This window comes from Chelon labrosus (assembly GCF_963514085.1).
Source record: "Chelon labrosus genome assembly, chromosome: 18".
NCBI classification, from domain to species: Eukaryota; Metazoa; Chordata; class Actinopteri; order Mugiliformes; family Mugilidae; genus Chelon; species Chelon labrosus.
In genome coordinates, this window is record NC_140351.1 from 22,057,338 (window position 1) to 22,073,131 (window position 15,794).

A 15,794-nucleotide genomic window follows, 5' to 3' on the forward strand; every position below is an offset into this window, starting at 1 on the left:
TAGACGTTTTATGGTTACAGCGTCCCTCCGGTAACCATGGCAACGCTTTTGCCTCTCTAAAAGAGACTGTAGTATTTATAAAGGAAGAAAAAGTACAAATAAGACTTTAAATCCCAATGAGACTATATTATGTTCAGGATTTTTATACTACAACAAAATAAATTTATATTTTAAGCAAATTGAAGCATTGCCTGTAGTTTTTTATGCCGTCGCTGTTGATGACGACATACTTCCGCGACTTGTAGTTCCTGTCTACAGTCAGAATTTGTAGGTAAGCCTAAAGGGATGTTTTTGAAGCATAACGCATATATTTAACAAGCACAGTTGTGAATGCGTATATTTTCATACAGTGTGTCGTTTAGAAGCAGTAAACATCTGAAATTGACGAAAATCCGCAGAAGTTGTAACACGTGAGTGGCAACCCTGGTTAGCAACGTGGCTAATCCCCGTGCTGTTTGACGACTATCTGCGCTCCTAGATAACTTTAGCTAACGGACGCCGCTGCCGTTGACGTTTGTTGTGGCTCGGGCATCGCAGTGTAGATCGGCAAATCTTTTTAGAGATCTACGAAGCCGCAGGCATGGCTGGCAGCAGGATGCAGCTGGAGCTGTCCCGTGTCATTCAGGGAGGAAGTCGCCTGGGTGTCCTGAAGGGACTCGGCAAGACGGGACAACATTCACTGGAGGTTCCGGGGTGTCTTTTGTACACCCACTTCGGCACAGTCCCCCACCTCACCCAGGACACACTGCACACCATGAGCAACCTCCCCTCTGTCACTCAGGTCACTCTGTCTACTATGTAAGCTGAACCCATCTCTCTCTCTCTCTCTCTCTCTCTCACACACACACACTCTCTCTAAACTTCAGTTCTAACTTGCATCTTCATCACTTCTCCCTCTAGAGCAGAGCACCAGGAAGTATTGGAGGAGTTTAAGGAGGGATTCAGGAAGTTTGCAGGTACAAAACTGCTTTTTTTTATCTGTTCCTCTTCGACTCTTCATACAGTTAATGTTCCAGACATGATCAGTAGGACAAACACCTTTGATTATTTGATTAGGCATAGATTATGATTGGCTACTCAATGCTTTTCCAGTGTATTTAAATGTGTTCAGTTTAGACTATCATATCTCATCATCAAGTTTTTTATTAACCAATGATCACAGAGTTTTGGCCCCATTTTAAGATTGTGCAGTTTTAGCTGTTTTAACATGAATAAAACTGGAAGAAAGTCCCATATATTACCCCTTTTTAATCCTTTTCACTCAGGAGGTCTCTGTATGAGCATTATGTTTTATTAAAACACGCAACATTTTTCACAGACTGCCACATTCACTGACAAGTTTGCTCAGCACTAATTTAACTACAACGGTTATAGCGTTTGTGTGCTTCCTTTTTGTTATAACAATTTTTGTAGAGAAGCCGGAGAGAAGGTTTATAACAGGTTTAATAACATCGCATTACTGTAAGTCTACATTTATTGTAATTTCAATGTAGATGCGTTCAAATCTCACTGGCTTGGTTTCAGGTGAAATGATAATTATTGTCTTTTAAAATTCTCCCATAAGAATATAATTGTACTCAGAGAGCCTGAAGTTGATCCAGAGTAACAGATCTATTACCGTTCTTCCTTTTTTGTGTGTAAATTCCATGAAACAGCCTTGCCTGAAGGTGTTAAACACAAACAAATGTTGAAAACATTGCATTTGACAATTGGCGTTTCTTAGGCCAAGATAGAACTGCTACTTAACATTATCATCCTTGTAGTGTGGAAGACTAGAAGTTGACTGTACGTACATTTGGAGTGGTTTTGAAGCGTAGTGTGGTGGCTCTGACTGTCACCATCTTGGCATAATTGCACAATTAAAAATGGCAACCAGTGTAGTTGTCACAAATAGGGAAATTCATTAATGGGTCCAAAACCCATGTTTTGATACCAGGCTGTAAACTTGTTTATTTCTGGTGTATATTTGGACATTTTGACACGGAAGTCTGTGGAGATTGGAGCCAGCCTTGAGTGCTTGTTTTTGTGGAACTGCCGTTATTGGCACTTGCTTGTTGGCTTGAATTTATAGACCCTGAGGTTGTCAGTTCTCGAAAACAGACGATGGTGCTAAATAAATCATTCATTCTCCTATCTGTTTTTTTCTTTTTGTCCAACTCTGAGCATAAAACCTTCACATTGCCTGAACTTATTTACAGTTGGCTGTCTTTACCTTCTCACGTTATCTCCTCATTTGCATTTTTTTATAAGCTACGGGTGCTGAGGTATGAACGAACTGTGCAGTATTTTTGAGGTCAAACTTAAAATACACATTCTGGGCACACGGGGGTCTTACGTTAAATGGTTAGTAGAGAAAAATGGATGGTAATGTAGAACCAGATCGCACATTTTAAATGAGGATGTTTTTTGAACTTGTGCATCTTTGTTGTGATTCTGAATATCAAGTCTTTTCCCTCCCTTTTAGCAGAGCAGACAATACGTCTCTGCTTGTTAAAAGTAAAGCCCTCACCTCCAAATCAAAGGGTTGGAGACTGTAGAGCAGGTAAATGGGCTCATTTGAATGGACCTTGTTGCTGCTTTTCTTCAATGTGGGAGTAATTTATTGCTTTGCACGAGGTATTTTAGAATAACCACATCAGAGGGACCTGTGCTAGAGTGACTAGTTGATGCAGATGTCACACATGCACTACGCTCACATTTCCTCTGAAGAGCGTTCTATGTGTGTATATATATATAACACTTTCCCGCTGGCTAAATAAAAGACGGGAACAGATTGCAGTGCTTCTAAATATACAATATGTTGAGTTCAATATTGAAAAGCTGATTAGCTCCATCAGCTTGACTAAAAAGTAGTTCTGTTCTGAGTAATATTTATATAAATGCCCCAGAAGAGTGACCTCATTTGGCTTTGCTGTACAACAGTACTAGCACTAATCTCTACCCGACCTCAGGCAACAAAATTTGAAATTAGAAATGTAATCACAGTAGCGTCACTTGTAGTAAACTGTCAGGGGATTTCTACAGTGCGCTCTCTGAATCCCCGGAAGCGAAGTGCCGTGATTGAATAATTAGAAATAATAACTGCATTTGCTGCCATTAGTCCCTTTGTTTTCTCACCTTTTGATCTTCTGCTGCAGCTGGGTTTGCTGATAAGGCCGCACCTCGTACCTCTCTCCGTGCTCAAAGTTGTCACATTACCATGCAGTAACGAAGCGCCTCTCTCCTCCACCTCGCCTCGCACTCGGCCGTCGCCGGCTGTTTCCCACCCTTTGACAGGTTTTGTTTTCTGTGAGTAATGGAGTGATTTCCGTCTTTCAGGTCTTCATGATACTGTGTTATACTGCTCACTGCACGACCCTGCAGCCATCTGTCCTACAGGTCACACTACAAACAAGGTGAGACTGGGCTACTGTTTGAAAACTAATTTAACATCATCTGAAATTTGGGTTTTGTCTGATCTCCCGTGATTGCTTTTCGTCCCACGCTGTTATGAAGTACAAGTGGATATAACTGTTGAGTTACGGTAGATTTCTGACCATACCCCACAATGGTGAAATGGTCATAGCTAGAAACATTTCTTTTTTTTACACCGATCAGGCATAACGTTATGACCACCTTCGTAATATTGTGTAGGTCTCCCTGGTGCCTCCTAAACAGTTGTGACTCATCAGAGAATGGACATGGGCCTTCTGAGGGTGTCCTGTGGTGTCTGGCAACACAGTGTTGTTAGTGGGGGCCTTTGGGTCCTATGGTTTGAGGAGAGGGGCCTCCGAGGAACCTCCCACAGATACTTGATCAGTTTGGGATTTAGTGAATTTGGAGGCCAGGTCAATACCTTGTGCTGTTCTTCATGTTTTTTGAGTTCCTAAACCACTTTTGTGTGTTTGTCAGGCTACAGTGTCATTGCTATAGGGTGGGGGTGCCTGGTCTGGTCTAGGTGTGTGCTACATGTCTAAGTAACATCCACATGAATGAATGCCAGGTCCAAAAGTTTCCCAGCAGAACATTGGATTGTCACAAGATGGTCAGTGTTGTTTACTTGTCAGTGGTTTTAATGTTGTGGCCGATCGGTGTATGTATGATATTTTACTAGTTTCTAAGTCTAGTTAACATGTACTAGAAACAGGTCTTTAACTATTCTTTGCAGCACGTTTTGAAATACATACTTGTAGTTAATTTTCTCAAGGGTTATACATATTGACCTTATCATAGCCTAGTCTATCGTAGTCAAATTTGTTGTTTAAAATGCTACAAAATGTATGTTACCTTCCAGTTCTCGCCAAAAAAAATATTATATCTGGTGACTGTGGCAACATTTCTATGCTGGTGTATTGGTTGTGACGCGTTGTACGACAACCACCGATGTTTATTTTCCAGATCTGAAGAGAGGAACGACTACAGTGACTGAGACAGAGTAGGCTACATTAATTGGAGTATTGGTTACAAATGTAACCTAGGTTCTGCGAATCTCTGCTGGTCAGGAAAGATTAAATGGAATCTAGAAGTCAGGAAAAGGTTTTGATGCTCCTAAAACTGTGCGACGAGAGAAAGGATTACTGTCTATACAGAAAGTGATCAATGGGGAGGACAAACATGAATTGTTTTTTCTTGTACATGCACGTGTTGACGGTGGTTGCATAAATGCTCTGACTGCAAGAGGGAGGAGACAAAACATTTTCACTCTAGATGTCAGTGTTTGATATGATGTGCCTTGCACTATATTGGCCCAGCATTGACAAATAATCATTTTATAGGTGTTTCAGAGTTTATTTCCTGGAGAACTACTTTAAAATGCCGACCTTTCATCCTGCACTTGAGAGAGCCTGCTTCTTTGGCACTTTCTTGAATTTTTAATGTTTTTAGTTGCCTTGAAGACATTTTACTTTTCATGTAAGTGGCTGTCAGTTCAGAACTTAGTCAGATGTTTGTGTTAGCTTTGTTCTAGATAAAGACTTCTGAGAATATATTAGTTCTGAGTGTTTTTTACCATCTCTTTGACTACCTCTTGCCAGCATGAAAAAAATCAAAAGACAAGTCTCAGATGAAAACGTCTCTGTGTCGTGATTAGACTGTGTCAGTGTGGGGCAGCGGCGGGCGGATAGAGCTGACGGTGGCCAAGTTCATGGCCCTCCAGAAGGCCGTGCAGCCTGACTGGTACCAGAGCATGGCGGACGGAGAGACCTGGCAGAACAACACGTCTCGCAAAAGGGTCCGGAAGTCAGTGGATCGAACCCTCGCTCACTTAGACGAGTGTCTGCTGGTGCACCAACAAACGCAGGTATACACATTCAGCAGTCACCAAACACGCCCTGCTGTTCTCTCAGAATCTATAAACTCAACGTTTGTGAGGGCAGTCATGCACGGCACAGGCACACAAGACAAGGATTGATGTCCGGTAGATTTGCAGCTGTGCTACGGCTGGAAACACACTGAGATTAGGATGAATACATTATAGGTGGGTATACACATTATCAGCAGGTATGTGAGGGGGCAGCATCAAGCTCGACAAATTAAATAGTCTGGATTCCTTTCTTTAAAGCGCAGTCAAACGCTACCTAATTTCATGATAGAGAGAAGAGAGCACCAAGGTTTCTCATAAAAAGGAGCACTCATCTGTCACGAGTGGTACCTATGACACCTTTACCCAGATCCGCTTCAGAGGAGGTAATATATTTTTAACTGAACTGCTCTAACACTAGGACATCAATAGCTTCATTTATTAGACTGAAGTTACTTTATTTTTTGCTTGCATCCGTGAGTTCTTGGGTTTGTAGTGCCGCCTCCACATTTCTCTAATGTGATTCTTTTATGTTTTGTCCTGCCTTTATGTTCTTGCTAAACACTGCCGTTATGTGCTGTTTTATTGTCAGACCAAATGTTCTTTGAGACTATAAACATAAAGTGTGAAATCATGTTGTGAAAGCAGAACTGACGGCTAACTGCAAGGAATTTTTGATCAACATCGTACGCAGCAAGCTGCTGGATTGCTACAGAGCCCTCCAACACCCCACTGAGTCTCTCGTCCTCGTGATGTACAGTCAATTTCATGTCGAGTCATCAAAACCCAGTTAGTTTTTAGCAAGAATAGAACTATTTATTTATGTATTTCCACACTTAAGGAGAGATCCACTTTGCAGCTCCGAATGTTGTCGTGCTCTGCGTCCATCAGCTTCCACACCAGCTTCTCCTTTTCCTCTCGCTTTCTTTTCCTTCCGTCTTCCAGGAGCCTCGTGTCAGGTGTTAATCACAAACTGTCTGTCATTGCCAGGAGCTGGAGGGAGCTGGGGTGTTCGGGGTGGTGGAAGGGGGAGACATCTTGGAGGAGAGGGTACGCTCAGCCAGGGAGACGGCCAAGAGACCCGTGGCAGGATTCTGCTTGGACGGCCTCCAGACGGGCTCCATGGACCAGACCCTGAGGATCCAGCTCATCAGTGCCGTGACCAAGGAGCTGCCCGAAGACAAACCCAGGTTGACACTGCTTGTTTCTTTGCGGGTTTTAATTGAAAGTCAGCCACTAAAGAAACTCAGTCAACCACAGCCAAACAAAAGGGGCAATAGTGAATGCTACACAAAAAGCAGTGACCTCTATGCTGCTGTTATTCATTTTGTGTCATCATTTGAACAATGCAGAAACTTATCTGCCATCCTAATATCAGCTGCTATGTGTCCATGCAGAAATGTCCTGCAGGGCTGCAATTAATCAGTATTTTCAGAGTCCATTTATGTTTTGATTTTGACCAATAATTTGCTCTGTGAAAGGCTCTGTTTACTTGCTCAAATATTCACTGCCACCAGTAATTATTTCTATTATTGATCTGCCAGTTATTTCGCCTGGAAATTGTTTGGTTTAGAAAACGTCAGATAATAAAAATGCGAACATACCAGCTGACGGGTCCAAAGGGTCGTGTTCAAATGACCTGTTCTGCTCCAGCACTCCAGTAAATGTGGAGAATGGAAGAGAGCGACTGATACTATTCAGACGCCGTTTGTGAAACTCGTTCGAGGAGTTGCTCAATTTTAACACAGTGGGATTCATTAAGTCCTTTCTGCTGATAACATAGATTAATGAACAATTAATTCATCTGATTTCTTCTCATGTTTGCTTGCCGTGGTCGTTTGTGTGCAAAGCAGTGTGAGCCCGAGCAGGCGCAGTCGGCGGATTCCGCTCAATCAATTAATTATCCCGCCTGATTGATTGTAAGCGAAAACCCAGCAGCTCGGCCGTGCCCCGCAACCTCTCCGCTGTCTGTCAGCGGGCGGGCGGTTAAAGGACCAGTGGCAGTTATTTTACATTCATCCAATGCCGTTTCTCTTTCACTTTGAAAATACCTTGAATGTACAACGCTTTCCTGAAATTATAACATGACATGAGCTGTACTGAGATTTAAACACTGAACTCACACATTATAGAGCTAAATGCTAATTTTGAATTATCTTATAAATGATTAGTGTTGATTGTTTTCCTCATTTCAGATTATTAGTTGAATTAAAACTGAAAAGATTAGTTGATTATGCAGCAAACAGAAACTAATCAGTAGCTGCTTTAATAAGCAATTAATGTTTGTTGGACAAAAGCAGTCAGTTTGAAGACGTCATCTTGGCGCATCAGCTGTGCACTTTTCAGTTTAAAACAGGTCGATCTAACAAAAAATAATCCTTAATTTCAGCCGCAGACATACATTAATACATTGGCATAGTAATAAAACTGAAACTTTAAAGATTTTCTAGCCAATTTTGAAGGTTGCGGAAGGGATATTGTTTGCTGTTAGAAGCAATAAATTGCTTCTTTCAGGCTGCACTTTCAGAGTACAGGTCCTTATTAAAGGCACAAGGACAAAGTTCCTCTCGAAGTTGTTTGTTCTCCAGACTAAATCAACCGTTCACTGACTTCTCTCCGGGGACCCGGCGTCTCACATGAGCACTCCTCTCCTGGAGGCGATGCAGTGCTTGTGGCTCCGAGTGTGAGGGAGTGAATCAGCGAGGAGGTGTAGTCTGTAACCCGGGGCTCCCTGCGAGCTTCGCTAAGTTAGCTCGCGAACAGGCACCGTCCCCGCTGGTTGTTCTGCCTGGTAGGGTTGATGCAGCTTCCTCCTGGAAAGTGGAGAGGAGTCATTACTGAATGCTAAATTGGGCTTGACCTTGGCGCCTGCGGGCAGAGTCAGAGGGAGCCTAGTGCACGCTCGAGTGTTCACGTGTCGTCGTAGGCATGAAGAGCGCTGCAGGTGTTTGTGCATGCCTCTTGTGTGACGGTAATATGCTGCAGCCATGTTACATTAGTGTTTATGATTCATTTAATGTTTACTCCAGTGCTTCCCACTGGTTTCTCCTGTGTGTGCTTGTGCGTGACCAATCAGACTGCTGCAGGGCGTGGGGCGACCTGATGAGGTGGTGGCGTGCGTGGAGGCCGGTGTGGACCTGTTCGAGAGTTTTTTCCCCTTCCAGGTGACGGAGCGCGGCTGTGCTCTCTGCTTCAGCTACGACATCTCTCCGGACCCAGAGCGCGCAGGTAGAGCGCCCCCTGCAGGTGTGGTAAAAAGCTGTGCTTAAAAGTAGTGACGACTTTTTTTGTTGACCTCTTAAAATCCAAGTCCAAGCCATTATTTCAAACAAAACCGTATGGAAAATAGTAAGTAAGTAAGTAAGTACAAAAAAAAAAAAGAATGTTGGATTTATTGCACAGATATTGATTTATAGATGCCGCCCCCAGCACCAAACTCCATTAACAAAATGGCTTATTTTACATTTAATGATTTAAAAGGTTTTGTCTTCGTGCTCCAACATCATTTTGATGCTTTAACATGCATGTAAGGAGGAATGAATCAATCTTGTTAACTTTCCTCTGCTTTCACCATTCTCATTTAATTCACATCAACCTCCGTTATCATCGCACAGTGTCATACTTTGCAGTGCGCACATTTTCCCGGAGCAAAACATTTAAGGCAGAAGCTTGCTGCTGTCATTCAGTTTTCAGACATGTAGTATTTAAATCAAACCACAAAGAGGTTTCATTTCGAATGTAAAATGGGACAAAGGAGGGGAACAGGGCCAGAATTACACATTTCAGAATTTGGCAGCTTTCAAAAGGTCTGCTCTTTAAAAAAAAAGCTACCTTGCCCAGAGCCACAGAATGACATTTTTCAATGCAATTCCGTTGAAAGAAAGCACCCCCACCCCCACGCCCCCCAAAAAAAGATGGAAAAACGCTGGCATTTCGCTTAAAGAGCTCGTAACATGCGCCTAGAGCGAACTGACATGTCACTGTGTAATTTGGAAGTTTGGGTAGGGGGTCTTTCTTCAGATTATAATGACCCCTGAGTGAAATGTGGTTTGGTTCCTTTCACATGATAGTTTACTGGGCACGACGTCTGTGCATATAAGAGGTATGGATGGGGCAAAAGATAGCAGGATATAAATATGCTGAGATGTCATGTTCGGCGAAGTATTAGGGTTTGGCGTATTAGAAAGCAGGGAAGCCGCTTTGATGTTTTAAAATTAGTTAACTGATAAAACCGATTAAAATGAGCCGGCGAGGATTTGTTAATTTCCATAGGAAGAGACTGAGAGTTCAAAATACATGCTCATGTAATGATCCTGGTTCCTATACAAATGTAAAGGGGCATGCATCGCACACAACTGCAGAGAATTACACCATGTTTATTCAGACTCCAGTGGCTCAGTGTAAAGACCTTGCACGGCGTTGCGAGTAAATGAACAACCCTTCATCTAGTTTCAATTTGGTGAACAACAAGGCTAAGTCTGACAGCTGTTAGAGCCGGTTTACACTAATGAATAGGAGATAAGTGTGTGTATGCGTCAGTGAGGATATGGGGATCGTGCCACCGTGCATTTATTTTGCATCAACATAAGACGTAAATATAATGGCTGGGGAAATTAAGCATGTGTGTTTTCTGTAGCGTTGAGTGTGTGCTCACTGGTCCCAGATCTGTTAAATAATTGGATGGCCAGAAATACAGCTGGTGAAACAAAATCAATTGGGTGTCTCATCGCAGCTTCAGCGAGGTAACAATTAAGTCGGAGCCCGTCATCCTGATTGCTGTCCCAAGCGAGGGGCTAAAGGAGCGCCGCGGCAAGAGCTGTCTGAAATGCTCGGCCAGCTCGCGTACTTTGCGCCTAATTAAAAAAAAAAGTTGCGTTAAACTCATCTGGCAGTGAAGTTAGGGATGTGGCAGCACCTTAAGTCAGACAGCACTAATCGATTCTGCACAGGGAGTATAATGGAGTTCAGTGGAGGTGGGAGCAGGGATGGTGTCAAACCCAAAGAGAAATTCTAATTCCCCTCTCAGCCAATTACAAAGCCCCGTGGGGGGGTGGGCGGGGGGGCATGTCAGAACCTTTTTGACTTGGCAGATCATATGCTAATTACCTGCTACCCTTCCTTCTTTCCTTCCTTCCTTCCTTCCTTCCTTCTTGCACTTTTTCCTTGTCCATTTTTTTAGGACTTCTTTTCTTTTTTTCTGATCTTATTGTCTTTATACAGAACTAACAGCATCTGACTTTGTGTTTGCATCTAAAAATGTAACACTCCACGTCAATGTGTAATTTTGGGAAGAAATATGAAATCCCTACATTAACAAGCAGGCTGCAACCCTATTATTGATGTTTTCTGTAGCTGAAAAAAAATCTAATTTGATGCTCACTGCTGTGTAAATTATATAAATACGGCAGCAGGTAAGTTATAATCACAAATGAATAATCATAGAAATAAACAGTAGTCTTGCTAAAAGCCAACTAGGCAAGCTTATCTTGTTCAGACCTGGTACTGACGTGCTTTCTGAGTGATCCGAGTGCATGTGATCACACCTGTCATTAAAAGGTGTCTCTCGTGCCTCTAGGGCTAGCACTCCAGATTCAATCGCAAGTCTCTCGTTCTGTATGCAAATAAACGGCAACATCATTTGTGGTGCTTGTTTCTTTCTTATGTGATCATTTACAGTAGTGTCAGTGTGTGAATGCATGAGGGAAAACTCTGCTGAGTAGGCGGTCTTAAATGTGACCTAGGACACATCGCGTGTTCCCGCTACCAAAGCAATGTGCCCAAGTAAATCTCAGACCAAATGTGGTCAGAGATAAGATCACACAAATGTGTCCTCAGTGCGTCCCGGATGTGTTTGCCTCTGTTCTTTAAGCTGCCCACTTGTGATCGGATCGCTCAGGGCGGATGTTAAATCCAGGTTTGAACAAGGCCAGCTTGTTGAGCTGTTTTAAAAATAAGTTTTTTAAAAATATATTTTACAATGAATTTATTAATGAAGCTCATTACTTTGAATGCAGGCTAACACATTTTCTTTGAGGTTTTCCCTGCAGTCCTTAGTCCAAACATCAAGTGCAAGATTCAAAATGTGTGAATGTTCCCTCTTTGTGGTTTTATGAAAGGTCTGTGACGATGATTAATAACTAGTCTAAAAAAAGAATGTTTCCAACTATCTCTTTCACGATTTGACTAAGTAGCCTTCAGACTTCAGTCTCTTTCTCCTTGCCTTCAGTTTCTATTGTTGCTTCTCTGTCTTTATAATGTTAAATTTATCTTCACTTACTTCTCCCTCCTTTATATTTTGGTAGCTTTGGTCAAGCCTCATTTTGTTCTTTTTTTTATTCTTATCACCTCCGTTTTTAAGCTCCATATACACCCCAGGATAATTTCCTCGCATGCTTTGTGTATACACGTTGTTGCTCCCTGCTTGGCCTTCTTCACTAAACCCATTTGGCTCCTCTGTTGCTTTTTAATCTCTGTCTTTAATCATATGCATTGCTGTGGACCTTCGTCTCTCGTCTCCGTCTACTTTTTTCTATCCTCCTCACATCCCTCGTGGACCGCGCAACCGGCCTTCCTGTACACAACAGTCCTTTTATTAAAAACAGCTCCTCTTCAGCTCAACTTATTATTCTCACTCACACTTAGTCTCATTGAATCAAGTGACCTTAAGGAGAGCAGTCCATCTTAGTAAGTCAAGCGTTGGTATTCATTGCATAGCCAGTAAGTAATTATATTAAAATGACAGAGAGAATATAGGACAGGGCCGTGTTTAGTAGGGGTCAAGTTACGGTAGTTGTTGGTGTGTGCTGCCGGTTGTGTGTATGTGCCAAAGGATGAGATCATGGTGTGATGGGTTTGTCCTGGAATTAACGAGATGCGTGTCGGTTTTGTCAGTGCTGGAGCTGGATGAAGAGAAGGACACAGCAGGGGAGAGGAAACGGAATGGAGACCTTAATCGTGAAGATCAAACTCAGATGACGCCCTTTGAAATCGATATGAAAGACAAGAGGTTTGTAGCAGCTCCTACAACACCCCTAAGGCTTTTATGAGCAGCAGTGCCTGCAAAATATTTGCTTTCATGTGTTTGCCGAGCGCCTGGCTTACATGTATGGCGCCTGTCAATGAATTCTGCTTAAACTTTTTTTTTTTTGAACTTCCGTCCAGTTACCAGGACGACTTGAGGCCCCTGGTGGAGGGGTGTGGCTGCTACTGCTGCAAGAACCACCAGAGGGCGTACCTGCATCACCTGCTGGTGACCAATGAGCTGCTGGCTGGAGTCCTGCTCATGATCCACAACACCACCCACTACCACGGCTTCTTCGGCGCCCTCAGAGAAGCTCTGGCCAACGACAAGCTGGACCTCCTCAAAAGAAGGCTACTTGGGGATGGAGGCCGGCTGACAGAAAGAAAGGAATAGGACGGATAAGTCGGAGAGATATGGGGAGGGATTGATCTGAGGGTTGAATGGGGAAGTTCTCTTCTTAAGTGGAGTGACACGGCCAGAGGCATCCATCGGCGCTATCTTGCTCTGCCAAGTCAAGCCACAGGACTAACTGTGATACTGGAGAGACCTTGAGAATGACTTACTCTGCTTTTTTTGCCAAAGCCATGTCTCTGGTTAAAAGTGGAGGATGAAAAGAGAAGCAGAAAAAGACCACCGTTTGATGTTTGTGCCTTAGGTGTCCTGATCTCCCACCGGGAGGACAACAGGAGGGTTGATCTGAGCCCGAAGAACAAGCCAATATTGGTAGATGAAGAGGGCGATAGGAGACTATCAGCAATGATTGAATCCCTGATGTGGCCTGATTGCAGGCCAGCGAATAACTTATGTCCTCTGAACTCACTGACGCAGCAGCTCAGAGCAGCAATGAGTGTGATCACTTATCACAGATAAATAAATTACCTGAATAGAAGCCACTTTTTCATGTCAATACAATTTCCTGGAGGCTCTGCTTTGTCATTTTATACTTTAGTAATCTGTCTTTATCAAACATTTGTTATTTTGTTCCCTCGCACCATAACTCATTTTAATGTTCCAGTTGTACTTGTATTTAGATAAACTTCTCCCGCACGAGTAAATGTACCTCACTGCCTAACCAGCGTCTATTATGATGCATTAAAGAGATCCATACCGCTCTGTGGTTAACAGGAGTTCTGAGCTGACGACTCCACCACTGCGGCTGCTGAGAAAGGATAAAGATCAGATAAAGATATGGGCCCCCGCTGCCTCCCATGCAGTGATGGAGGGAGGCTTTTTGAAGGTGAGGCGATATAATTGACTGCCAGACCGTGCAGATGTCTGCTGGAGACAGGGGACAGACTGAGAGAGAGAGAGCAGAGTGTGACAGATTTATGGAAGAGCAAGGAGGATTTTTTTATTTTTTTTTTAACACCGTGGCTTACCTTAACCATTGAGCCTTCTCAAAAAGTGGGTTGGAGGATTTGCTGTCATCAATAGGTGGACGCTGTGCATAAATGCTTAAGGAATGAAATGGGCTGGGAAAGATGAAAAGATGGAACTTCAGTAATGGCCCTGGGGAGATGGGGGAAAGCCAAAGCAAGCAGTGACCTCGAGACTATGTTTATTTTAAGGTTTAATGGGATGGCAATAGACAGAAACTATAGCAGAGAAGGTTGTAAAGTCAATCCCCCAGATTAGCTGGTAAAAATAGAAAAGGCAGTGAAAGGCTATTGTCCTCATTTCCCTGGAAAAAACGGCTTCAGATATTTTATTCAGTGGTTTTTCAGCAGCTTACAAAGCAGAGGATTTCTTGGGTGAACGTGTAACTGACAAAGATTTCCACAAAAGCAGGCTCAGCAAATCCACGTTCTGTAAATAAGCGCTGATTAAAACCCTCAATTTCATCCGCTTATTGAAATAATTAGTCCTATTTGAAGCCGTTATTGTTGCCTGTTGAGGGAATTTACTGTAATGTGTCCAGACTCCAGGCGATTATTCATTTTGACGTATATTTATCAAGCTGGCGACCTTCAGTTGTACAGTAAAGTGGAACAGAATGGATTGCAATAATGATGCGATGCAGCACAATGAAGCAGAATATAAATAAGCACACAGCAGAGGGTGAAGTTTGTAGAGTTCATACTGTTTGCATTAACGGGTCTGCAGAAGGCTTGACTCATTCCTCCAGGTTGTACACAATGACTGTGTAAAATAACGTAGACTGCTAGCGCTTAATGTTGCATATTTATTTGCCGACTGGGACATATATGTATTGTTTTCATTTTGTTTTGCGCATTCATTAACAGAACAACATGATTCGGTTGGTGTCACCATACGTCGAACACTTAACTTTTAGCTCTTGTTTGGTTTCCACCAACCACTGTCAACCTTTTAAGGTCCTATAAGTAGTGGCAACGAAGGCCACTGCCTCACATTGCCAGTGTCTCGGTGCAAAAGTTGCTCTTGAACACACCACAAAGATAGCTAGCATTAACACTCTGCGCTGCATAAGAGGAAATACTTTTCCATACCAGCAGGGGGCAGTAGTCTGCGTTCCAAATTTAAAATCGGGGAAATAGGAGGAGCTACTATTAACCTGCCCTCAGGGGTGCAGCTAGCGGCAATGGTGAGGGACACAATTAAAAAAATTAAGGTCACAGGCTGGATGCTGGCAAACGGCTAGTAGTCAGCTTTTGTTCGATAAAAGTCATAGAAAGCAATGAAGTTATGCACCGTGGTAAATTCCTTGTAGAGTTGGTTGTTGATGTTTTATTTTATTTCATTCAGAATTATTCTTTTGTGCAGCTTTAAGCTAGCAGCGTTACTGACAAAGACTAACTTTGCTGCATGACAGTGACTTTAATTTGAAGCTTTCAAGTGTCTGATACTTAACCGTTATCTCTGTTGTATGCATGTGCTTACATAAAGTACTTTCAGATAAACTTCAATCAGAGAGTAGATAATGTGTCCAAAATCGCATTTACTGTAATAGCCCCTTTTTTTTAATGATACTGTAAAAAGGTTAATGTCCATGGAGGGGCTTAACATTTCTGAGACTGGCCCTTTATGCTCGTGCTCTTTCTTTGTGAGCCTCTTGCTCTGCTGCACCGAGTAACACTGGTGCACAATTTCCATGTAAAAGCGCGATGAATGACACAGTCAGCAGGTGGTCGTCATTGCTCATTTCAACCAATTATACAGATGGAGGGTGCTATTCAGGTCGGATCGCTACAAGTTTCTTTCTTTTTTTCTTTCGAGCCGCTCTCCTGGTCAAGTCTGCAGGGCGAGCCGAGGCTCAGGCTCACATTTATCTCTTACTTCACATGGCAGCCGGATTGTTATCTAAAAAGGATGAGCTCAGCTGCTCTCCCAAAGCAGTGCCTCGTAAAGTCGGCGGTGTTGAGGTGCAGAGGGTGTTATCGCGGAGGAAATGATGGTCGGCGCAGGGGTTTCACGCGTGAGAGGTTGTTTTGTCAGAGTATCCAGAGTCCTCTCAGAGTGCACACAGAGCCAGTATTTGTCACTATGAGAGGCAAGTGTCTGCGATGTGTTGGAAGC

The 15,794-nt window shown here is 43.0% G+C and overlaps 1 protein-coding gene across 2 annotated transcripts; it reads left to right on the plus strand.

The window, feature by feature from the left end:
• Positions 1 to 144: 144 nt before the first annotated feature.
• On the plus strand, positions 145 to 15,412 carry qtrt2 (queuine tRNA-ribosyltransferase accessory subunit 2). 2 transcript variants are annotated; one of them, XM_084566538.1, is made up of 8 exons: positions 145 to 798; positions 901 to 956; positions 3,319 to 3,395; positions 5,069 to 5,278; positions 6,269 to 6,468; positions 8,355 to 8,524; positions 12,170 to 12,284; positions 12,440 to 15,412. In XM_084566538.1, the coding sequence occupies exons 1-8, from the start codon at positions 581 to 583 to the stop codon at positions 12,690 to 12,692; spliced, it is 1,299 nt and encodes a 432-aa protein (XP_084422664.1). In that variant the 5' UTR covers positions 145 to 580; the 3' UTR covers positions 12,693 to 15,412. The 2 variants fall into 2 exon arrangements, with proteins under 2 accessions (XP_084422664.1, XP_084422665.1); XM_084566539.1 differs by having other exon boundaries at positions 8,355 to 8,506.
• Positions 15,413 to 15,794: the final 382 nt, after the last annotated feature.